Source organism: Phyllostomus discolor, chromosome 3 (genome assembly GCF_004126475.2).
Source record: "Phyllostomus discolor isolate MPI-MPIP mPhyDis1 chromosome 3, mPhyDis1.pri.v3, whole genome shotgun sequence".
NCBI classification, from domain to species: Eukaryota; Metazoa; Chordata; class Mammalia; order Chiroptera; family Phyllostomidae; genus Phyllostomus; species Phyllostomus discolor.
Genome location: NC_040905.2, coordinates 212201858 through 212225131, shown reverse-complemented (window position 1 = coordinate 212225131; position 23274 = coordinate 212201858). Strand labels below are relative to the sequence as shown.

Here is a 23274-nt window from a genome sequence, read left to right as displayed (position 1 = left end):
TGAGAGGAGAGCACCCCGGCGCGGCCCCCCCCCCCCCCGCCCCCACCTGCTCTCTCATCTCCCGTGTGCTCCAGTGCTCAAGTGGCAGGGGGCCTGGTCTGATGTGCAGCGGCTGTCGGCGTCCAGGGTCCTGCTCTGTGCGGTGGCCCCGGAGATGGAGATGCGCCCCACTGTCCCCACTTCTTTGTTCACCACAGGCCAGGGCCCCGAGCCGCCTGGGCCTCTCGGCTGCCCCGCCCTCCCCCGGGGCCCGGCTGATGGCCGCCTCCTTGGGGGCTCACAACAAAGTTGGTGCCACCGGAACGTGGCTGCACATCATTCCCCACCAGTCCCCGAGTTCTTCAGAAGTCCGCCTGTGCTGGGCCCCCCCGCGGCCTGATGCGGTCATCAAAGGCCGTCTCTGCCACCAGGAGACCGGCCTGGTCCTGGCTCAGGCTAGCGGCTCGGCTGAGACTCGACCGGGAAGCATCCCGACCCGATCGATGGTGCACATCTCGTGTCCTGGGACCAGCCCCGACACAGCCAGCCCCGTTTCAGCCAGGAGGGAAGCCCCTCCCCCATCGGTGCCAGGCCCAGAGCCTGGCCCTTCCCTGGCTTCGCCCACTCGGCAGACGGGGAGGGCGTCGGTGGAGCCGTGGTGGAGGGGAGTCGTTCTGCCGAGGGAGGAGCCCACGCACAGAGCCCACGGTTCCTTCCCTCTCTCTGGCGCCCGCGCTCACCGCCCTCCCACCCTCTCTCCCAGCCCTGACCTACGTCCAGACCAACCACCGCTCCAACGCGCCCTTCACCCCGCGGGTGCTGCTCTGCGGGCCTGTGGGCAGCGGGAAGAGCCTGCAGGCTGCGCTCCTGGCCCAGAAGTACAGCCTGGTTAACGGTGAGTGCTGCTCCGCCCTGCCCTCTCGGGGGCAGCCCCCCTGGTGACGGGAGGCCAGGAGGGGACCGGGGACGGGCGTCGCTGCTCTTTCCTGACCTCCGCTCTGAACACTCTTCAGTGGGTCCGTCCTTGCAGGGATGATGTTTTTTCTTGCCCAAGAGTAACGCCATCAGAACATGAACCAACAAAACCGTGTGCGCAGCCCAGGGAGACGGGGCTGTGTCTGGCCACCCGCCCTGGGGTCCCCTGCAGCGCGGCTCTCCGAGCCCTGCCCCAGTGGTGCGGCCGGCCGCCCGCAGCCTCCCGCAGCCGCAGCTCCTGTGTAGTGCGGGCTGCTGTTCATTCCTTTCCCCGTCTCGGGCGGCTCCCCAGCCCGGAGCAGCGTGTTCACAGGCAGGCCGTTTCTGAAACAGCAAAGTGTGGTTGCCTCTCACTCGCCCCCTACTGGGGACCTGGCTCACAACCCAGGCCTGTGCCCTGACTGGGAATCGAACACGAGACCTTTTGGTTTAGGGGATGACATTCTTCCCAGCCGAGTCACACTGGCCAGGACCGTGTCTGATACTGTAAATACGCCGGGTAGACAATACAGAGTTGGTCGTGCTTTTTTAAAAAATCCAGTCTGGCCCTGGCCGGGTAGCTCCGTTGTCTAGAGCATTGTCCCAACACTCCAAGGTTGAGGGTTCGATCCCCAGTCAGAGCACCCAGCTTCCCGCTGTCCCCTCACACGCAGTGTGAGCAGGAGTGCCCGTGAGGCGGAGCTCGGGGCCCAGCTCGTCTCGCGTCTCCCGCTGGAGCGGGCGCCAGCGCACCCAGGCCCCGGTCTGTCCTCCCCGGTCCGCTCACTTGTAATCCGTCCTTGCTGGGTGCGTTCTTTCTCACGCCGTGTCTTCCTCCTCGGCCCGTTCTCCGTTGTTCCCTGACTCCTGCCAGCAGACTTCGCTCCGACGGACACCCCCCCACGCTCCGGGAGCCTTTCACATTTCTCTCAGGGATCTCTCCTTCCTGCCCAGCAGGCAGCGCTGGGGTTTCTCCTCTTCTCGTTCTCCTGCCTGTTGAAAGTTGAACGGCGTCTTCCCGCCTTCTCCCCCCCAGTCTGCTGCGGGCAGCTGCTGAAAGAGGCCGTGGCGGAAAAATCCCGATTTGGCCAGGAAATCCAGCCGTTTTTCGAGAAGGAGATAGCAGGTAGGCCATGCTTTCCACAGCTGCCACCGCCTCACACCCGCCGTGAGGTGCACCAGCGCGCCCCACCCCCCCGCCGCCAGAGCGCACCCCGGGGAGGGCAGCTGGGTACTGGGAGCTGGGCTCTCTGGGGGCAGAGGCTCCGTGCCTGCCCCAGGTGAGGCCTCCGGGCTGCCCAGCCTGTCCCGGGGACCCGGGGCTTGGTGGGCCCGCATGGTATCCACCTCGGGCAGTCTGGAAGGTTTCCGTTTGTCGGGAACCTTTGCTTACACAGGGCAAACCTAAAACAGAGACCCAGGGGAGGAGGCCACGGGGGGGGGGGGTGTTCCGATTTCACCCACAGCCAGAGCCGGAAGGGTCGGACCGCTTTGCAGGTGCTCGGACTGACCGGCCGCTGGTCCTCTGTGGGCCTGACGTGACCTGTCTGACAGGGACCGCTGGGCCAGGTCATCTCTCCAGGACTACCCCCCCCCAACATGATCCACAATCTGAAGACGTTCCTAAGATCCGACCCTGAGGAGGGACCTTTGAGATCATTCTAGTCCAGTTCCCTGTGTCCATGAGTGATCCGAGGGGGGGCCAAGCCTCTGCGGCCACCCAGCCGGCTCGTGGCCCCTCTGGGACCCCAACTGCCCCTCGGGCAGAGCGGTTTTCAGGCCCCTGCGTCCTCTTGTGCGTAAAGCGCCGTAGCCCCACTGTGCGGCCAGCACGGCTGTCAGGTCTGACACGAGCGTGGACTTGGGAGTCATGCTGACCCTCAGAGGAGCTGTGGTCACGACGGGCGATGGGCGTGCTGGCCAGGACACCTTCCGGCAGCGTGCGCAGGGCCTCCTCCCCATCCTCCGGACACGGGGAGTGGACGGGGGAGCCGTCAGCTCGGACAGCCCCGGGCAACGTCCTGGCCTGGCCCTCCCAAGTCCCCAGGGCGAAGCTCGGTGTGCGGAGGCCAGGCGTGCGCAGGGCAGGTCGCAGAGAGGGTCTGTTTCCTCCTCAGCCAGCGGCCGTGGGAGCCAGAGGCACCGGGCGAGGGTGAGGTTGACGGCGGGCTTTGGAACTTCCCTGCCCGTTCAGACCCTGGGGTGCCCCCAGCCCTGTGCGTCTCTCAGAACCCGGCCCTCTCAGGGGCAAGGGGGACAGGGAAGTCCCCGGCTGCGGGGATGGGTGAGGACCGATGGGAGGTGTGTGTGCGGTGCTGGTAGGGAAGTGTCATCGTGGCGGCCGCGGGGACAGGGGCCCGAGCCGCAGTTTCCTCCTGCAGCGGCAGCCTCGAGTCACGCAGGGCGCTGGGCTGCGGGGCCCCCTGGAGGTCGCGTGATGGCTGAGTGGGCGGCTGCCTGACCGGGTGACGGACGGCGGCGTTTTACAAGAGGCGTGGCTGCTGGGGGCTGTCTAGGGCGCGAGGGGGTGTGACTGAGTTCTGGGCCAAGGGGCCCGCAGCGGTCCGGGAGGAGAGGCGAGGCCCACGCAGCTGGCGGTTGACGACTGTCCCGCGGGGTCCGCAGGGGTTCTTAGACTCGCTTGCAACTTCTCTGTACTTGTGAAGCTTTTTTTTTTTTGGATGGAGTTACACAAAGTAAGTATTTGGGTGGTTCCCGAAGGCGCACCCCTCCTCCGATCCTATAACATACGCTGTGTGCCCACAGGGGCTCGCAGAGCCCCTGATGACCTCAGGGTAACTGGAGGTGCCAGGCCCAGGTGGCGCCCTCCACAGTCGGGACCTTTCGCGTGTCCCCCTGGGAGGGCCAGGTGTTCACCTGTTGCTGGGGACACGGACTGGGGCTGCGCGTCGGCGCGGACATGCCCCGCCCAGCGCCGTGGGCGGGGCCGGATCCATCCGCAGGCTCGGGGAGAGCGCGCCCGCCCTCGCTGGCATCCAGCACGTAGCGTCCTCCGCCTTCCCTTCCTCTCGGGCCACGGAAACTGCACCCAGCGAGTCTCTTCGGTGGCGGCCGAGCGGCGGCCGAGCGGCGGCGTTGCTTCCTGTTCTTTCCAGTGACTGAAAGGAGACCAGACGCACGGAAGCAAGTGACACCGGGTCACTGGTTAGCTTCCACCTTCCGTGCTTCGTGCTAAAGTCCGCACGCTGCCCCCCAACCCCCACAGCCTTTTGTTCGGGAGCCTGTGTCGCTCCGGACTTCCCATTCCCACAACCTTAGAGACACAAGGGCAGCCGGCACGGCACCTTCCTAACGAGCAGTGAGTCCCGCCGCCTCACCGACCGCGGTGCGGCAGGCTGCGGGGCGCAGTTACCTTCCTGGCCCCTCGGCGGTGGGCTGCTCACGTGTGGCCGGGAACCAGCGCGCTCGCTCCGCAGATCCTGGGGGGGGCGGGCCCGGCTGGCAGGGTCCGCTGCTCCCCAGCTGGAAAGCCTCTTGCCGCCGCCGGGAAGGAAGAAGGTGTGCGTGATTCTGCTGACCCCACCGGAAGGGGGGAGGCCGGGCTGGACGCAGACACCCTGCCGCCACCTGCTGCCCTGCCTGTCAGCTCTCAGAGGCCCTGCTCCCGGAACCCAGTGCTGCGGGATCCGGGACCCGGTGGAGGGGTGCCATATTTCGGGATGGGGGCCGTCTTCAGCCATGTCACCTCCCCGCGTCTGAGCTCTGCGGCCGTTTGGGGGCAGGCCTCGAGTTTGCCAGGGTGTCGGAGGGAGGCCGTGGGCATCCGCGGGCTCTGCTGGACTCCCGACACAGCCTCCCAGGCCAGGCCTGGGGACAAGCCCGCCGAGGTGGGGAGGTGCCCCTTTCCCATGTCCCTGTGCTGGGGCCGAGAGGCTGACCCCAGGCCTTCCCCGAGAAGAGCCCTTACTGGGTGGAGGCAGCAGGGGTCCCGCCGCCCCGCGCCTGTTCTCGTGTGTGCCGCCCGGAAGCCTGCGAGGTTCAGGAGCTCGGGGGAGGGGCAGAGGTGCTTGGTACAGACACAGAGGCCTCGTCACCCTGGGGCACGGCCCTGGCCCCTCAGGACGGGCAGCTGTCTCCGCTGGTGCACCTGGCGTGCAGCCACCCCGGTGCAGAACCGCAGCCTCACCACCGTGTCCTCTGGCCAGCGTCCTCCCGCCTGTGGGCCTCCCCGCCGGGGACACTCCGTCCCGGCTCCTGGCTGCCAGCTGACTCGGCAGGCTCTCGCCCCCTCCTCTCACCTTGGAGCCGCAAGCCCGGAGCTGGCAGCCCCGTCGCCAGGGCCACCCTGGAGGTCATCGTCACCACCATCAGCAGCTCAGCGGGGCAGATCCAGTCGTCGTCCTTTGTCCCTTTGTCCTTTCCCCGTGGAGCCACTCCCCCCACCCGCCTCGGGGCCTCCGGGGGAGATGTTCCCAGGCACGACCTCTGCAGACCCCGTTATGTTCGCCGGCGTCCCCGCAGGGGCTGCCAACACCTCCTCCTCGCGGCTCAGCGGCAGAACTAATAACGGCGTTGTTTTCCCGTCCTTCACGTTCACTGGGCGGCGGGCCCCAGGGCCCCATCCTAGCGCTGGATCCCGGGCTCCTGGCGACAGGCCGGGACCGAGGCCCGGGGGGACGGTTCTTCCGTGGCCGGGACTTGGAAATGTGTGGGTGTGGCCTCCTAAACGCATCCCGATCCGGGTGCTGCTAACAGAACACAGTTATTCCCAGGGGCTCCGCCCACGCCTGCTCTGTCCGCCGCAGCTTCTGCAGGCCCCGGAGCCGGGGTCAGGGCTGCGCGTGACCCCGGGGTCGGCTCTGAGTCGCTTCTCCATGGGTGCGAAGCAGGAAGCCACCGGCCTGCTCCGGGCTTTTGGGGGCGTGTCTGCTCTGCCGCTGCCCGCCCTCAGAGTGGGGTGGCCCCGCCCCCGCCCCATGGCAGGGGGCGTGGACCTGCTGCTCTGCCCCCCAGTCAGGATCTCCTCCTCTGCCCACACGGCAGGAGGCTCAGCGCCACCACCTCCAGGGACGGACAGACGGACACGGGGTCTGGGCGGAGCTAAGGCTTCTTCCCTCCAGGGACTTGGAGCCCCCCGAGGAAGGCAGCCACCTGTCCACGTCCTCGGGCTGTCCGGGTCCCCAGTTGTCACCGAATGCAGCAGCCAGCCCTCCTTGTTGGCCGCAGCAGACCTTGGGGAAGTCTGCACCCCTGTACTGTTCGCCCTTTCCGAGGACCCCGTGCGTGTGGCTGTGTGGGGGGGGGGGGGGGGGGCAGCTGGCAGCAGGTGCGCCCCGACCCCAGATCGCTGGCTCTGATCTGGGGCCCGGAGGGCGGCCTCCCTCCTGGCTGTGCCGACCGTGTTCGTTCCCGAGCGTGGCCTGGGCTGTCTCTGATCGGCCGCCCGGGCAGTCAGGCAGCCAGGGGCGAGCCTTGCCCCCTGGCTGTGTGGGTCTGCGCCCCGAGCGTGAGACGTCTGTCTCCCTCCGGCCGCTCCACTCCCTTGGGTGGGGGGTCGGTCCGGGGCTGCCAGCCAGGGTGTCTCCAGCCTCCGGGGTTTGCCTCGGACTCGAGCCTTTTTTGAGTCTCTGGTCTCTCTGGGAGCAGAGCGTGTTCTGACACATGCCCACGTGGCTCTTCGGCCACAGTACCAGGAGCTGCCACCTCCCTTCAGCCCTGTCGGTGTCCCCACCGGTGCGCTTGCTCCCCACCGTTCAAAAACTGGGGGCCAAAGTCCCCGGGCGCACGTGCCAGACCGGAGGCCCTTCCGGCGAAGAAGCCGGTGCTTAATCGGCGTAATAACTTCGCCCTAAAAGCCGAGTCCTGATGTGCGGGAAAGAACGTGGAAAACAGATCATTACTGAGCGTTCCCGGTGCCGCCTCCCTAAACATTCCTCTCTGGAGAAGGTCCCTCGGGGCCCAGCCGCGTGGGGGGGGAGGCGGGAGATTTGAGGGAGATTCGACTGTCATTCACACCTTTGCTGGTAATGAGACCCCGCTGTCGCCGAGCAAACAAGCCACGCCGGCCCCAAACCGGCGTGATTACGAGCGTTTCCGCGCAGCCACCTCCCAGGAGGCCCCAGGCACGGCGCAGCCGGCATGCCTCCTTTTTTGGGGGGGGGGGGGCGGATTAATATTCTCATCACTAAACGCACACTAAAGACCCGACAATGGACCCGCTTTTCGCTCTTGTTGGAAACTCGCGGAGAGTTGCCGGGTTGAAAGACAAAGTGAGCCTTCCCCTCGGAGCCGGGGAGCGGGCGCGGCCTCGGTGAGGGCGGCCGCCCACCCTCTCCTCCGCGGAGGCGCGCGCTGAGGGACCCCGGCCGGCTCCGGCAAGGCTCTGCCTGCGGTGTGTTTGCGGCGGCGGAAAGCGGCGCCCGGCCGCCTAAATTATTCACCGGTTGATTAATGGACCCACAGGGGTATAATTAGGAGAGGGAGAGACGGTGGGCGCCGACCGGCGCGGCGCTTGGGGGAACGGGAGCCTTCATTTCTTCCCCGGGAACTTTCTCGGGTGCCGGGCGTTTGAAGATAAGTTGGGAAGAGCTCAGCGCGCTTCCCTTTTGAAGTGGAAATAGGACAGTTTGAATCCGTCGAGTTTAATTTTTCACAAGCTTTCGGGGCCCCGCGGTGCAACTCCCTCTTTATTATTGAGAAAACTCCGCGTTCTCCTTTCATTGCGCGCGCGCAGGCGCGCCCGCGGTCCGGGCAGCAAGGAGCAAACACGCTCATTTGCCCCTGCGTCCGGCTGTCTTTGGGCGGGCGGCCCTCCCCGGGGCGGCCCCGCCCCCGCCCGCGCCCCCCGCCGCAGGGCTGCCAGGGGTGGGCTAGCGGCCGCCCTGTAATTTATGCATTTCCGAGGAGCCGCACCTCGGTTTGACAATGCTTTTGAAGTAGCTCCTTTTTTCAAGTCAAACTCTGGCTTTTCCGCGGGGACTGCTACAAAGATTTCCTCGTGGAAAGTAGGTGAGCGTCTTCTCCGGGCAGAGGGGCTGTGGCCCGGGGTGCCCGGCCGGGGCGGCAGCTCCCTGTGGCGGCCAGTCCACTCACGGGAGTGGGAGGCAGGGTCAGAGCCCCACTTGGCAATGGGCTCCTGCCCCAGAGGCCCTGCTCCTTGTTTTAAAATAAAAAAACGAACCAGACTTTGGCCCTGGCTGGTGCAGCTCAGTGGGCTGAGCGCTGACCTGTGAACCCAGGGGTCACCGCTTCAATTCCCGGTCAGGGCGCACGACTGGGTTGTGTGGGCCAGGTCCCCTGTAGTCAGGGTGAGGTGAGAGGCAACCACACACTGATGTTTCCCTCCCTCTCTTTCTCCTTCCCTTCCCCTCTCTCTAAAAATAAGTAAATAGAATCTTAATAAAATAAACTAAAAAACCAGGCTTTGATTGCAAAGTGCGTGCTGTCTCTCTGCCATCAGAAGGCCTGTCGCCGTGAAGGTTGCAAAGCTCTCTTGTTCGGTGGCCAAACCCTCGGGGAAACTGAGGCAGCGAGGGGCTCTCGGTTCACTCATGCTTCCGTTCAGCGGAGCTGCCTCCCCAGCCACGGCTGCCCGGGGTCCCCCGCCCGGCCGTGGGACCGACTGCGGGGGGCTTGGCTGGCCGGGGTGTCCCCACCGGGTCCACTCCGGGCTGGGCGTCCGGGTCACGTGTTTCTGGTGAGTCTGAGGGGAGCCCCGAAGTGCACGGTGTCCTTCTCGCTCTGACCAGGGCTTCTGGACGCATCTCGCCCTCCACGGGCAGCCCCGGCGGCTTCCAGCCCACTCAGCTGTGAAATCGTCTGTGACAGGCTGGACCCCGCGGCCCCAGCCGCCGCCTCCAGCCGGGAGGTCTCCCGTGCAGCCGCCTGGGGGGTCCCCTCACACCCCCAAGGCAGGTGCGGCGTGAAGCCGCCACACGCCGGGAGCATCCCTGACACCAGCTCTCTCCCTGGGAGTGGGAGTGGGGACTGTGGAGGGGGCACCGCCCGAGGCGCCCCTCGGCCGGTGGCTGTGTCCCTGGAAGGTCAGGGACGGGGGACTGGCTGGGGTCTGTCGGCGAGAAGGCGGCTCGGAGGCTTCCCCGCGGGGCCCGAGGCACAGCTGTGATGGAGGAGGGGGGCCCGCGGGGCCCACGCCCGTCACTCCGCACCTGTCCACGCTGCTCTGAGTTAGGGGCAGGGGTGGGGGGCCGTGAGGGTGGGAATGCGGGGGGAGGGGTTGGCAGGCAGGGTGGAGGGATCCAGGAGGAGGGGAGGCGGGGGCCAGCACAGCGCAGTGTAAGTACACTGTGCTTCGTGCATGCATGGTGTAGCGTAGCCAGCATGAGGGGAGCACCCATCTCACTGGTCCCCGTGCACCCCCTGAGGCCCCCCTGCGGGGTCCAGGGGAGGCCGAGGGGGAGGGGGAGACATACGGCCCCTCCCGCCTCTCACCTGGATGCGTGCAGCTGACCCTCTGGAACTGGGGTCTCACCACCCCCACTTCTGGTCACGGGTGGGTCCTGGGACGTGAGGTGGGCCTTGCCCTGTGTATCTGCTCGTCACTGCCCGCCCCCAGTGCCCAGGGCCAGCGGAGGGGCCCAGCCAGTGCCCGAGGGTGAGGGGTACGCGCCCGGCCTGGCCCCGGTAGCACGGCATGGCCGTCCTGGGTGGTCCTGCACCTGCATTCTGGGTAGGACAGCCCCCGCCATCCCGGGGCGGGGGAGGGCAGTGGGGACAGCAGCGACAGAAGGCAGCCAGGGCCTGGCGGGTTCCGGAGGTGGCCGGCCTCCGTCCCTCCTCCACAGTCCAGGGAGCAGCCGCTCCCTGCGCCGCGGTTCCGACTCTGCCACCTGACCAGGGCCGGGGTGGGGGGGGGGAACCCAGGTTTCTCACCTGTGAGGTGAGCGCTTCAGAGCCCCGCCGCCTCGGTTCGTCCTGTGTGAGGTGAGACCGTGCCCGAGAGACAGGCAGCGCCATGGGCGGCCCGTCGCCGGCAGGGACTGGGCACCGGCTGTCCCAGGACAGTGATGGGACACGTGACGGTGGCGGCAGCGAGGCTGTTGGGCCCACGCCCCGGTTTCCACGTGGGTGTGTTTTTGATAGTTTATTCTCTCCCTGTGACCGCCCCGCGGTGCCTGGGAATGGGCGGAGGCCCGGCTGGCCACACCTCCGGTGGCGTGTCCCTGGTGGCGCATAGCAGTGGGTGTTCTGTAGTGTTCCTGGCCGCACTGCCGGGATTTCGGGCAGGGCGGGTGGCAAGGGCTCGAGCTCGTGCTGCTCTGACTTGGTTTCGGTCCGGCAGCCCGACGCTGGGTGGAACCGGGCCGCTCGCCGGTGTCCTGTCTGGCCCTCAGTTCCCGTGTTGGCCGGTTCCGTGGGTCCTCTCCCTGTGGCGTCTGCTGGGGCTGCCTGTCCAGGATGGAGTCCCCATGTTCGTGCCGGGCGCCTTCAGGGAGATGCTGGGGACCGAGGGGGCTGGCCGGGCAGCTCTGTCCTGACGGCCTCTTCACGTGGCTGTCTTCGGCTTCCCCACGGCCCAGCGGTCTCGGGTCCGCCAGCCCTCTGCCTGGTTCTGGGGAGACCGGCACCCCAAGGTGTCCAGGGCGGCTGCTGTGGTTGGGTGGAGGGTGGGGTGAGCTGCAAGGCTTCCATCAGACGGGTCAGTACAACCAGCCCACACCCGAGGGGAGGAGTCGGCGCCCAGAGGTTGGGGGTTGCGCAGGGCTGGTGGTACACCTGTGACTGGGGCCTCGGACACCAAGGAGCTGGGTGACAGCATGACTTCCCGCCTGCCACAAAGGGGTTTGCCCTCAGCTCAGGGGCCTGAGCGGCCAATTCCCTTTTAAAGAGGCAGGAACCCCTGGGGGGCGGTAAAGTGGCTCACCCGAGGGCGCGCTGTGAGTGGGCCACAGAGCAGAGGGCAGAGTTCTTGCTGCCCCCTCCCCGGAGGGCAGGGACAGAGCACAGACTGGGCAGGTCGCCCCAGAGCCAGGTCACCTGCCTTCAAATCTGGGCCCTGCGCCTACTGGCTGCGTGGCTTTGGACAAGTCACTCCCTCTCTCTGCCTCGGTTTCCTGATCTGTCAAATGGGCTTGTTGGGAAGCTCGCGGGAATTCATACCCGGATTAGGACAGATAAGATCCACACCCGGAGCCTCGCGAGCTCCTGGCGGGCACGGCAGCGCGAGCGCGCTGAAGGACACGCCAGACGTCTCTTCCGCCCCAGGAAACGGGCGCACGAGTGCTCCCCGGGTCCCGTCGCCGCTGGTTTTCTTCTCCCAGGTGGCGCGGGCAGCGGCGCTCTTGCTGCCCGTCAGGTGCGGGGGAGACGACGCCTCCTGGGCCCGGACCCGTAACCATGGAGGACACACGTGTCCCTAGACTCCCGGGCCCGCCCCGGGCAGCTGCCGCGGCTGCGCTGCGCTGGGAAACCGGCCGGCCTCCTCCTCACGTCCCCATTCTCACCTTCGTGTTCCCCCGAAAGACGTGAGGACGTATTTTAAGATGGGAATGACCGTCAGATCTTTACACACCGTGTGGGTGAGCGCGCACCTTCTTTAAAAGCCTTATGACCTTGCTAAGCGAAGTACCGTTTGTTTTTAGAAGAATGTCTGTATTTAAATCATCTCTTTCTACCTGAAACTCCTCTGGAGAGATGGAAGGAGGCGTCTGTGGCTGGGGGTCCCTGCCCGGCAGCGGCGACACGAGAGGGTGCGTGGGCACCTCGCTCTGGCTCGGTCCTCCCTCTGCCTGGGCGGGGAGGGGTGGGTGGGTGGACGGGGGAGCCGCTCTGGAGGGGCGAGCCCGAGAATCCGCTCCTCATTGGGAAGAGCCCCAGGGCTCATGTACTTTCCTAGACTTTAAAAAAAATCCAGCTTCCCAAAAGTTGCGTCCTGGCTCCATTGCCTGCCGAGCAATTTTCAGCGTTACTGTGAAGCCATGGAGAGGTTAGAAGACAGACTTTTGGAAGCTGCAGAAGTCTTGGAAGACATGTCGGTGCCATCTTGTGCCTGGCAGCCCTGGAAACCGGGCTTGTCTGGCGCAAGCGGCCGGAGTTCACCAAGGAGGCCAGCCAGGGCCGGCGGCTTACCCCCCTCCCCCAAGAATCGCAGGGTGCGGCCAATTGGAACAATCCGGAGTCCCCTCATCATCTCCCCTGGAGCCTTTAGAAACGTTGACCATTTTGTGCTCCTATGGGGCGCAGTAGCCAAGGTCGACCAGCAGGTGGCAGTAAATAATAAACAAACAGCCTGTCTAAGGCAAGGCTGCCCAGTCTCCCCCACCCCAGCTGTGGGCCCTGCCCCTCCTTCTGAGACCCTGGCGATTTCCGGTTGTGGGGGCCAGCAGGGGGCTAGGGGGCCTCAGCTGCCTGGAATCAGTACCCTGGAGTGGGGGAGGGGAACAGTCTCCCAGAAATAGCTTTCATGGAACTGTGGTTATACCGACCATGTCCTGGGCTGAGCCCCCACCACTCTGGGGAAGAGACGTGGCAGGGGGGTGGGGTGGGGGGTGGGCCTGTGCAGGAGACGGAAATACTGCAGGAGCAGCCTCTTCCTCCTCCACGGTCGGGTCCTTTCCGCAGGGCTCTGCAGGGGACCCCGCCCCGTGGTGGGTGCTGGGAGGGGGAGGGCGTGCAGGCCCTGGGTCTCCCACCTGGCACGTCACCTGCACCCTGGCGGCAAGGGGGCTCGAGGGAGGGAGGAAGGACGTTGCAGGGACAGTCTCAGGGTGCGTGTGCGATGTGTGGGTGGGTGTGGGCCATGGAGCCTGTGGGTCGTGTGTGCCCGGGAAAGCGTGGGTGTGGAGTGTGGCTGGAGAGTGTGTCGTGGGTGTGTCGTGGGGGTATCGTGGGGGTGTTGGCAGGGGAGTGCGGGGCCGTGAGTGTGTGTATAAGGTGTGCAGTGTGCAGGGGGGTTGCTGAGGGTGTGCAGGGGTGTGCTGGTGTAGGGAGCGTGCAGGGGTGTGTGGAGAAGCTCCGCCCTATTCTGACCTGTCCTGGGGTGCAGGGGGTGAACCACTTACCCTGCACCTGTGCGTCAACCCCGGGTCCTTTTTTGTCTTCAAGCACAGCTGGGGGTGCCATTTCCTTCCCTCCACTTACGTCCTAGCCTTTCGGGACCCACTTGGGCAGCCTCCTGCCCCACCTGCCCCTCCTGCCCCTCCTGCCCCACCTGCCCCACCTGCCCCTCCCTCCCCAGCCGAGCCCCCGGGCCCTGTCTGGCAGGTGGGAGCAGGAGTGTGGGTGTGGGCACCAGGGGGCAGCAGGGAGCAAGGCCTGGAGGAGCTCCACCTCCTGGGCTCCCTTCCATAGGGCGTGGGGCGCTGGGCCCTCCTAACTCCCAGGCCAGCTCTCTGTGGGGGGCCAGACGGAGGAGGAAGAGGAGAGTCCCTTCCGGTGGTCTGGGCCTTGGAGGGGGGCGGGGAGGGGCTTGTGCAGGAGCTTGGACGGAGTTGTGCCGGAGGGAGCTGGGCGGGGCGCCTGGGCCTTCAAACCGAAATCCTCAGGTTCGAGTCGAGTCAAGTGTTTCCAGGTGTGTGGGGGACTTGGCAGGGCCCTGCAAGGCCTGGGTGCCTGTCCCCTGGGACCACAGTTCCCATCCACCCCCTTGCCAAGCGCACCCAGGTGCCAAACACACCCCACTGGCAGAAAATAAAGGGAGTGAGATTTCTAGACCTCAAGGCCCGAGCGAGCACTGAGCATTGCCGTCTTTTATGGAAGATCTTAAGCGGGGGAAAGCCCTGCAACACGCAGAGTGGCCTCGTGAGATCGTGGGATGTCTGAGTCTTGGCTAAACTCGCACTTGGCTGAACTCGGGCGCATGGGACGTTCTGGGGCGGTGCCGCCACAGTGGCGCGAAGGCGTGAGCTGTGAGGCCCACGTCTGACCGATCCGGGGACAGAGGGCCCCGCTGAGGCCCCTCTCCACGCCCCGCGGAGCACGGCCGGCCAGACCTGCTCGGGACGGCCACGTGGGGCCCAGACAGGGAGTCCACAGCCTGTGGGGCGGATGAAAGGGGCGGGGAGCGGCAAACGCACTGCAGGAGGTCTGGGGGCGCCTGGGGCGGCTCCTCCAGGGGTTCACATCTCCTTCCTGGGGCCCTGAGCCCCTGGGGGAGTGCGGAGGAGACCCCGCGCTCCACGGAGCCTTCTGTGTCGGGGAGGACCCAGCCCCTGCAGCCTCGCGGGCCCCTGGGAGGCCCCGCCACGGCCCCGCCCCCAAAGCAGGGCCTTCTGAGATGCATTCTTTGTCCTCGGGGTGGTCTCTCACAGCGGCTGGCTCAGCCTCCTTTAGGCACTTAAGTAGTGAGTTTCCTTAAAAAAAAAAAACAAACCCACATTTCAAACGGCAGGCTCTGACCATGGGTGAAAAAGAGGGAGAAACTGCGGGGATCCCCCCCGCCCCGCGCACACCCCGTCCCAGCTGAGCCCCCACCTCTCCCAGGTGCGCCTTCTCAGGCACGGGGTGGCTGGCGCAAAAGGCGTGTCCACCTGGATCCTGGAGGCAAATGGGGAAATTCCTCCTAGAAGTCCTCACTCACCTAACAGGCAACCCCTCCCCCTATATCCTCCCCCCAACAACCTCCTTGCGTTCCTGTGGGTACCCCCTCTCCTGCCTGGGTCAGTTCTTCCTCGCCAAGAAACGGGCTCGGACTGGCCACCTCAGCTGCAAGCTCTCGGGGCCTCAGTTTCTCTGCTTCGACGTGAGGGAGGCCAGTTGTGGGGGGGACCCCGCAGACCCTTTGCTCCCAGCTGCCCGCGCCCTCCTGCTGCCCTGAGGAGGCGCTGGGATGCAACCTGGTTCCCCCGCAGGCCCGGACGGTGGGAGAGGCCGTCGGAAATGACTGCTCCCCAACAGTGGAGGCCCTCGGGCCCAGGGGTCACGGGTGGCAGGCTCCTCTCCCCACTTCCCAGCACACACCTCCCACATTGGAAAGTTCCGGCACCGTCTTCAGGTTTCTCCGCGGGCCTGGAACTCTGTTGTGTCAACTCTGTGCGGATAGGTGCGGCACCCTCCTCGGAGGGGGCCAGGAGGCTGAGCGGCCCACTGTCGGTCAGCCAGCACAGAGGGCGGGGCTGGGACGCCCCCGAGCTGTGCCCCCCACCCCGCACCTGAGCTCCCCAGGGGCAGGCCGAGCCTGTTGGAACACGCTTCCCTGGTTGTGGCAGAGCCTCTGAGGCAGCCTGTCCGTCTGTCCCATGCCCGCTGCGTGCCGGCGCTGGGTCCCTCGTGCGGAAACGAGGGAGGCCTGGTCCTTTGTCCTCAGGGACCCGCCACGCCCCCGTCCTTCGGGAGAGGCGGCGGGGCAGAGGAAGTGAGGGGTGACGGAGGGAGGGGCCAGGGCTGACCCGAGGGGGCACTGGGGGTGGCCCTGGAGGAGGCTGCGTTATGGCTGCAGGGACTGGACATCCAAGGTCTGGGGGACAGTCCCCTGGGGGGGGGGACGCAGGAATGGGGCCTTGTGGGCCCGGGCGGCCGTGGGGGAGAGGACAGAGCACTGGGGAGCCACAGCAGGTCCAAGCAGGGGAAGAGATGGGACAGCCGTGTGGCTGCCCATCCCTGCTGCGCGGCCCGATGCTCCCATTAGGATGGGAGCCCTTTGCTGCCCCTTCCTGGGGCTGGGGGGAGAGGCTTGGAAGAGCTCAGAGGGTCTGAGTAGGGACACGCAGGTGACCTAGACTGAGGCTGCGGTTGGTTCTTCGGTGACAGGGGAGTGGCCGGCGGGTCGTGGCCGTGGAGCAAGGCAGACGCTGGTGGTTTCCCACGTCTCTCGCCCGTGGTCACTGCGCCGTCGGCCTGGGGGCCTCTGGGGCGGTCTCGGGCGGGTGCGCCAGGGCCGGGCCCGACCCGCGGGTGCTGGCGGAGGGCCGGCACCTCCCGAGAAGCCGCCACGCCTCCGGCACCGCCAGTCTGGAAACCGGCTCTCGCGGGGCCCCGGGCACGGCAGACGTGGTGATATTTACCGAGTGTTTCTGGAAAAACGAGTGTAAAGTGCAGGAGACGCAGAGCAAATTGCCGGAACATTAGCAACATAGGACATTTAGTGGATCTGGGAACAGGTTCGGGAAAATGTCAGGCGCGGAATGTAAACAGGAGACGGTGCACCGCGCCTGCTCCCCGAGTCCTCGCTCCAGGCCCCGGTTACAGCCGGAGCGGATCCTCCCGGACTGGATTCCTGCCGCGGGGGGGGGGGGGGGGGCCTTCGGCTGGCGGGGCCGGGTGCACATTGGCTGCAAATCTGGATCCTTGGGGGCAAAGCGGCCCATGTGTTACTGGGGGGCTGGGGACCACCCCGGCTGCCGATGGGCATGGTTGTCTTGTCTAGGTCAGGACAAGGTCAAGGTCAGGGTTGCCCTTGACCCATCTCAGGCAGTCACGTTCTTCCCGTCACTGAGACCATGGCTGGAGGGGCCGGGGAACGGGGACCCAGGGCTCGTCCGCCCACACCCGACTCCTCACTGCTGTAGGTCGTGGTCAGGGGCAGTGAGGACGCCCACGAGCCCTGGACTGTCCCCCGTTCCCCCGTCCTTGTCGGGCCGGCGGGCGGCCGGGGAGGCGGAGTGACCGAGTCCTCTCTCCGCAGTCCCCGACAGCATCGTGGCGAAGGTGCTGGGCCAGCGCCTGGACGAACACGACTGTGTCCAGCAGGGGTGGGTGCTGCACGGCTTCCCGCGAGACCTGGACCAGGCGCACCTGCTGGACCACCTGGGCCAGAAGCCCAACAGGTGAGCCGCCCCCGTCCGCCCCGTGAGCGTCTGAGGTGGAGGGCGTGTCACCCGTGCGTCTGCCGGAAAACTGGGAGTGGAGCGGAGGCCCCGGTCCTGGCCTCGTGGCCTGGCCGGGCGGAGCTCCCTTTCCCCGGACACCGACAGCACACACCCACGAGTCCGTCCTTCCTCGCGGGGTCGTCGTGGGGCAAACGGGGTTTTCTTTCGCTGCTCTGACCACGTCGCCTCCTCCCCGGAGGTCCGGGCGCGCCCGGACTGGACTTGGGTGTGGGTCCGCGGCCTGAGTCTCGCTTTTCCTCCCCTAAGGGGTCGGCCGTCTGTCCCGACACGGGGCTGCCCGCTGTGGGGTATGCTGCTCGCCCTTCACTGACGTGGCCCGGGGGGCGCGGCGCCCCTGGGGATTCTGGGAGACGAACGGAGGCCGCCCCCCACCCCCCCACGAGAGCCGCAGAGGCCCTTTCCTCGGCGCTGGCTCTGGCCAGGGGCCGGGCCGGCCCGTCCCGGGGTCTGGCGGAGGGAGACGCAGAGGCAGGCCGGAACCCAGAGCGCTCAGGGGGCGGGGGGAGGGGAAAGGGGGTCTCGGGGTGTCCTGGGTGAGGCGGTGGCCCGGGAAGCTGAGGCGGCCACCGAGGAGCAGGCATCTCATGTGCGCAGTTCGGGGAACTGCAAGGGCACGCACAGGCCGACCTTCCCGAACCCTCACACGGCGGAGGGCGCCCTTCCCTTCCCTTTCCCGCGTGTGTGGACGCCCAGCCCCGTGAGGACACCCCTGGGCCCTTCGCTCCCGCGCGGCGTCCTACACCGCCCCGGGCGGCCCTCCTCTGACCCTCGTCCCTCCCTCCCTCCCTCCCGGCTCTGGGTTCTCCTCTCGCTTTTCCCTGGAACGTTGGAATCCTTTGTGTTTCCCTTACTCCGGGAGGATTTTCTTCTAGTGCATCGTTAACATTGTCTCCGGTTCACCAGCCAGCCGGGCGTCCTTGTTCAGGGAAGATGGATCTCGTGTGTGTGTCGGGTTCTCACCGTCCGCGCCGACCACGACGAACCCTCCTGCCGCTCCCGCTGTTCCCTCCTCGGCGCCGGCTCCATCCACCTGCCCTTCATGACAACTCCATTTGCCGCCACGTCCCTTTCTTGTTGCTTCCAGTTCGTGTTTCATTTTTACAGTGCTTCCGTGTTTGCCTTAGTTTCTTTCCCTTAACTTTGTCGGCTTTCTTTCCTCTGCTTTTATCTTACTATTTTTTTCTTTGATTTTCTCACGTCATGCAGCCTGCTCTGTCGACATTATTTTGAGCACATCGATAAGCCTCTATCTCAAACGTTCTTTGGTTTCCTGGAGTAATTCTTCTTCCAGAGGGTGTCCGTTGTCTGTCTGCGTGTCTCTCTCTCTCTTACTTCAGGACGCTCCCTGGTGACGTCCCTATCTGAGTCCCGAGACCGGTAAGGCGACATTTTGCCCTCGTGTGTCTCTTGGAACAGGCCTGCTGCTGGTCTCCGAGTAGCGCGGGCTGGGACGTCGGCGTCCTGTGGCCGCTGTGGTGACCGCAGAAGGTCCAGGATGCAGCACTGCCGCTGGGGCCCGGGTGGCGCCCCTCTGCCCGAGCCCCGGGGAGAAGCCGCCTGCTTCCTTCACCGCCCTCTGCAGGGCGCCGGGGCTGCCAGGCCGACGGTGTTTGGGCCGCAGCGCACCGGGAGGAAGGGCCCAGGACGCTTCGATTTAGGGCAGGCCTGCCAGCGAACACTGCCCTGCTCGCCACGGAGTAAAGACCAGTCTCTAAACACTCAGCAAATAACGCCAGTTCAATTCATTCGACCCTCGGGCAGAGGACATGCGGGAGAAAGAGATGCCTGTTCCCAGCGCAGACCCCTCGTCTCGCGCCGGCCCCCCTGCCCGCCCGCTGGCCTCCCCCCGTCCCCGTCCCCGTCCCCGAGCGGGCGCGCACTCGCCCTCCTCCTTCCCCGCCTCGGCTGGTTTTGTTTTCCCAGCTCGGCTCATGGTTAAACATTTGTGTGATTAATGTGGAAAGTAATTTTGGTCATGAACCTGCAAGTCCAGATACAGGCTGAGGAAGAGGGAACTACTCAAACTCGGGCCCACACCGAGCCGGGGCGGTGGTCCGGTGTGGTCAAGGCCCCGGCTGCCGAGCAGGGCAGCTGGGGGCCCCCCACCCCCCCACTTCGTCCCTCAGGGGGGCCGCCAGACAGCATTCCCGCCCGGAAGTCAGTCCAGGACGACGATGCCAGGATCTGCAACTCAGATGCAAAAACCGCTGGAAAGGCTCTTTTTTCCAGGAGGGTTCGGTGACATGAGATTAAAATAAATTTACATATATATCAATTTTATTATGAAAATATATTCACACTGGTAAATAGAATTATTGGGAAGGGTAAGCCGCTCGGCGTATTGGACACCGAAATAGACCTCTTTGGCGTATCAGAAAGCAAAGTTATTGTCTCCTTGTCAGGTGTAAATCTCCCCTCGGCGCTCACGAATGGACGGCGCTCAGACGCGGTGCTTTGCTGGGCTCCCGCCGCAGAAACCCACGCGCGTAACACTAAATCACGTCCCGCGGAGCCGAATCGATCTCCCGATTCCGGCATCACACAGAGAGGGAAACAGGCCGAGTAATTGATGTGTCAAGAAGAAGGAGAAGAACTTATTTGAGAACAAATAAAATGGGCTATAAAGTTTGTTAAAACATAATAATAGCAAAAAAAAAAAAAAAAAGGAAGAAGAGTAGAAGAACAAAGACCCGTCGGCGGCCACATCCAGAGCCCTGCCCTCCCGCCCGGCTGCCGGGCGGTTTGTCTCGGGCTGCCAGCGTGGAGCTCGGCCGTTGCTTTTCAAATCAGCGTTCTCGCTGGAGAGCGGGAGTTCGGGGTTCTGACTGATGTTGGGGAGCTGGCAGTGGATCAGACGGACGAGCTTCCCCTCTACGCTGCAGGGAGGGAGGGGCGGGGTGAGCCCAGGCCTCGATCCCCCTCCCCCGCTGCTGCTCCGGCAGGGCCTGCTGGGCAAGGCCTGGGCCACGTTCCCCTGCACGGGTCCAAGGTCAGAGCTGCTGCCTGCCGGGCCTCTCAGAAGTCCCTGGCAGGAGGGCGCGGGGACCCCCGCTGAGCCAGCGGCAGGGGCACTTGGCAGAGCCAGAGCGGTGGTGGGAGTGTCTCAGCGCTGCTCCCCCTCTCTGCGCCTGCGCCTGGGGGGGCCCCCCGAACATGGGGCCGGGAAGAAACCACCGAGGACGGCAGCCAGAGGCCTGTGTCCCCCTGGTCTTGCTGTGCGAGCTGGAAGCCGCTCGGGGGCGGCTTTTGAGTTTTTACGGGTCATCGTTGTTTCTCAACCCGGATGGTGTGTGCCCCACACCCCGAGGAGCCCCGGGGGCCTTTGGCTGTCCCTGGGCACGCAGTGACAGGCCCCCGCCCGCACTGCACCCGGCTCCCCTCCCCGTGGCCGAGGGGTGTGGTGTTGGCTTTTGCTGAACACACAGCCCCTCCTCCAGGGAGCGGGGAGCAGGGCCCCACGGGGGCCCCGGGCTGGCCGGATCCAGGCCGGGAGGCCCCTCCGCCAGCGGGCCTGGCAGCCGGTCAGGTTTCCTTCACACACAAACCGCCCAGGCTGCGTCTGAGGCCTCTCAGCGTCCCGCCTGGCTCCCAGGCGCCTCTGGGGCGCTCCTTCCTTCCTGCCCTGCGGACCCCGGGCCCTCATCTTCACCCTCATCCTCATCCTCATCCGCACAGCAGGCGTCGTGCTGCTGCTGCGGGGCCTCTGCCAGTCCCACACCCGCAGAACAAACGAGAAGTTCATTCCACTCAGCGGCCCCGTGGAGTGGGGTGGGGGGCTCCCAGGATGCCACGGGCCCGGCCTGGGCCCGAGGAGGAGCCCGGCCCCGAGCCCAGCCCTCTGCCCCCTGACCCTGTGTCCCGTCCACAATGCCAGCAAGGGGCCTTCGTCCCAGCTCAACACCTTTTCTCTCGGTGTTCCTAGCCTGTCAACTGGGCCAGAGACCTCTGCCCTTCGCCGGGACAGCCCCTCGGGGTGCAGGCCTGTGTGCCACCCAGTGCATGATGGGAAGCGCCACCCAGACCGGGTGCTGGGGGTTGGCCACCCCAGGCAGGCCACAGGCCTTGGCCCCGGGGGCATGGCTGTCCTCTCTCCTGCTCCCACACTGAGTCACACACAGCCCCCTCCAAGCCCGGGAGCCCCCCGTCTGTCTGTCTGTCTGTCCTGGACGGGTCTGTCCACCCCGTCGGGTGGCACGAGGCGCTGAGGCAGATGCGGTCGCTGGGGAGGGACGACCGTCAGCCGGAGGCTCACCACGTCGACCCCTCAGGGGTGGGTGCAGGGGACTCACTGCCACTCAGAAGCGCGTCCCTCCGGTTGCAGTCCGTCCACTCTCCTGGCCGTCGGGAGACACTCCAAGTCCCCGGAGGCCGGAACTGGGGAGGGAGCTTCCCTGTTCACCCGCCGGCACGTGGCTTCAGAGGGTGACCCTGAATCAGATGAAGACGAAACCGTTGGTCTGTCCAGAAGGCCCTGTGGAGTCAGGCAGGCGGGAGAACGGGACGCGGGGCCCGGGACGCAGTGGGGTGGGCACCCTGCCGGACGGGACGCTGGCTGCCCTCGCCGGCCGCCGGCCACCCTTAGTCCGTGGGGGGGGGGGGGGGGGTGCAAGTGAAGGGGCGGGCCGGGCTGGCCCGGTTTGCGGTTCACACGCCCGCTGCCTTTCCCTCCCACGCGGCACCGTGTTTCCGGGGACATGCGGTGAAACCCGAGGAGAACAAGAACGGCTTTGCCGTCCCTCACGTGTCCCAGAGTGAGGAGGACGCTGTCACATCCTCGGAGGACAGCGGGAAGACCCGAGAGAAATGGAAATGCAAATGAGAGAGGGTGATTTCCTGCCCCTCCCCCCTCCCTCCGTCTCTCTCCGTCCCTCGTCCCCCCAGGAAGCGCTCCCATCTCCGCCGCTGATCCTTGCGTGGATTAGGGATGATAAACAGCCATTAATGGAGGCCTGAACCGGGGAATGGAGTTGGAGGCGGCAGCCGCACTCCGCGGCCGACGGGGGTTAATAACTCCATTACTCCGGCTCCGCGCCCAGCCGCCTGGCGAGCGCCGTGTCGGCCTCATCTGCTCCTCATTAATTGAGCTAATAGAACCCGGCCGACCCCGCCGCGCGGCCGCCGGCGGGGAGTTTGCCGGACGTGGGCCGGAATACATATCACCGACCGGGAGTTCCGCGGAGCCTTTTGTTCGGGGAGGAAGCTCCTCCGTGCAGGCGGGCGGGCCGCGGGGCCTTGCCGACGGGGTGGACGGTGGACGGCGGAGGCGCCCGCCGCTGCCTGCCCGGGGCCCGGCGGCTCTGCCTGCTGCAGCAGGACCGCGCAGCGAGGCTTCCAGACGGGCGTCCGCGGGGCAAGGGCTTCCAGCCCCAAGGCTCCGACCAAGGGTGCGGCCGGAGCCTCAGCGAAGCGTCGGGGGGTCCGGGGTGGAAACACGAATGTTGACGTGTCGGGGGCGAGACCGAGCGGCCCAGCCTGGTCCCTGGTCCCTCAGCACGTGGCCGCTCCCCCTTCCTGAGCCTCAGTTTCCTTAACCTCCAGGTGGGGTCATGCCCTCTGCCGGACCCCGTGCTGTTTGCAGGGGAAACGTGCCGGGCGGCGGCGCTGACGGCGGCGCTGACGGAGGGGGCGGTGCTCTGTGCGGCCCGGGCGATGACGTCAGCAGACGCGACGTCCAGACCTGGGCCCCCAGGGGCAGGTTCTCCCTGCGCCTCAGTTTCCGCAGCCGAGAACCAGGGCAGTGACACGTGCAGGACATCAGCTGCGGCCACGAGATGACACGACGCGGGGAAGCCCTCCGTGCGGAGCCTGGCGTCCCCCCGGGCCGCACGTGTGGGGACCGCGTTTATTCCCAGAGAACGGGAACCCCGTGCCTGCCCACGGGCCGAGCTGCTGAGAGCAAGGCCAGGCCAGCGTCTCACCAACACCTCCTCTGCACGGCCGCGCAGCCCAGTCCGGGCCCTCGGCCGCCCCGCGCGGGCTGCGTCCCTCTGGTCGGGGGTCGGGGGAGGGAGGTCCTGCCCGCCTGGTGACTGGGGTCAGGAGAGCGGCTCGGCACAGAGAGGAGGAGGAACCGCACTGCGGTGGGAGGAGGGCGCCAGCCCCGCCGGCCCAGGCTTAGCTCTGCTGGCCCGGGCGTGCGGCCGGGACTGCGGACTCGCCCTGCGCGGGTCTGCCCTGCAGAAACCTCCAGGGAGCAGGAGAGGAGTCTGTGCAGGGTGGGGGGGAGCTGGGAGTCGAGTCTCTGGCAAGAGAGGGGCACACGTGCGTGCAGCCTGGGATCTGCACGGGGTTTTCCCGGCGGACGGTTTGTGAGTGACAGGCCCACATCGACGGCCTCACTGTCACAGACCGGAAGTCAGTTCCCTTATTAGACATTGAAAACCCTCCCTCCCAGGAGGTTTCTGAGAGCGCCCGCTCCCGCCCGCTCCCACCTGCTCCCACCTGCGGGGCCGGCCCGACATCCCTGCCCTCTGCACAGGGTCATGGGGGGTTTCTGGGTCATGGGGGGTTCTGGGTCTGTTTCTCACCCCCCCACTCTCAGCACACGGTTCAGGTAGACATGTTGCTGGGGGGGAAGTGACGCCTCCTCTCTACG

General features: G+C 66.2%; 1 protein-coding gene across 6 annotated transcripts in view; it reads left to right on the top strand.

Annotated features, from left to right (window-relative positions):
* Nucleotides 1-23274, top strand: part of AK8 (adenylate kinase 8) — a 66517-nt gene that overhangs the window by 23927 nt on the left and 19316 nt on the right. For 3 of the 6 annotated variants that reach the window (XM_036022410.1, XM_036022409.1, XM_028527700.2), the window contains 3 exons: nucleotides 743-874; nucleotides 1970-2059; nucleotides 16475-16616. In XM_036022410.1, the coding sequence (XP_035878303.1) occupies nucleotides 743-874; nucleotides 1970-2059; nucleotides 16475-16616 (364 nt within the window). The remainder of the gene's footprint in view (nucleotides 1-742; nucleotides 875-1969; nucleotides 2060-16474; nucleotides 16617-23274) is intronic. The other 3 variants (XM_036022407.1, XM_036022406.1, XM_036022408.1) reach the window with 3 other exon arrangements.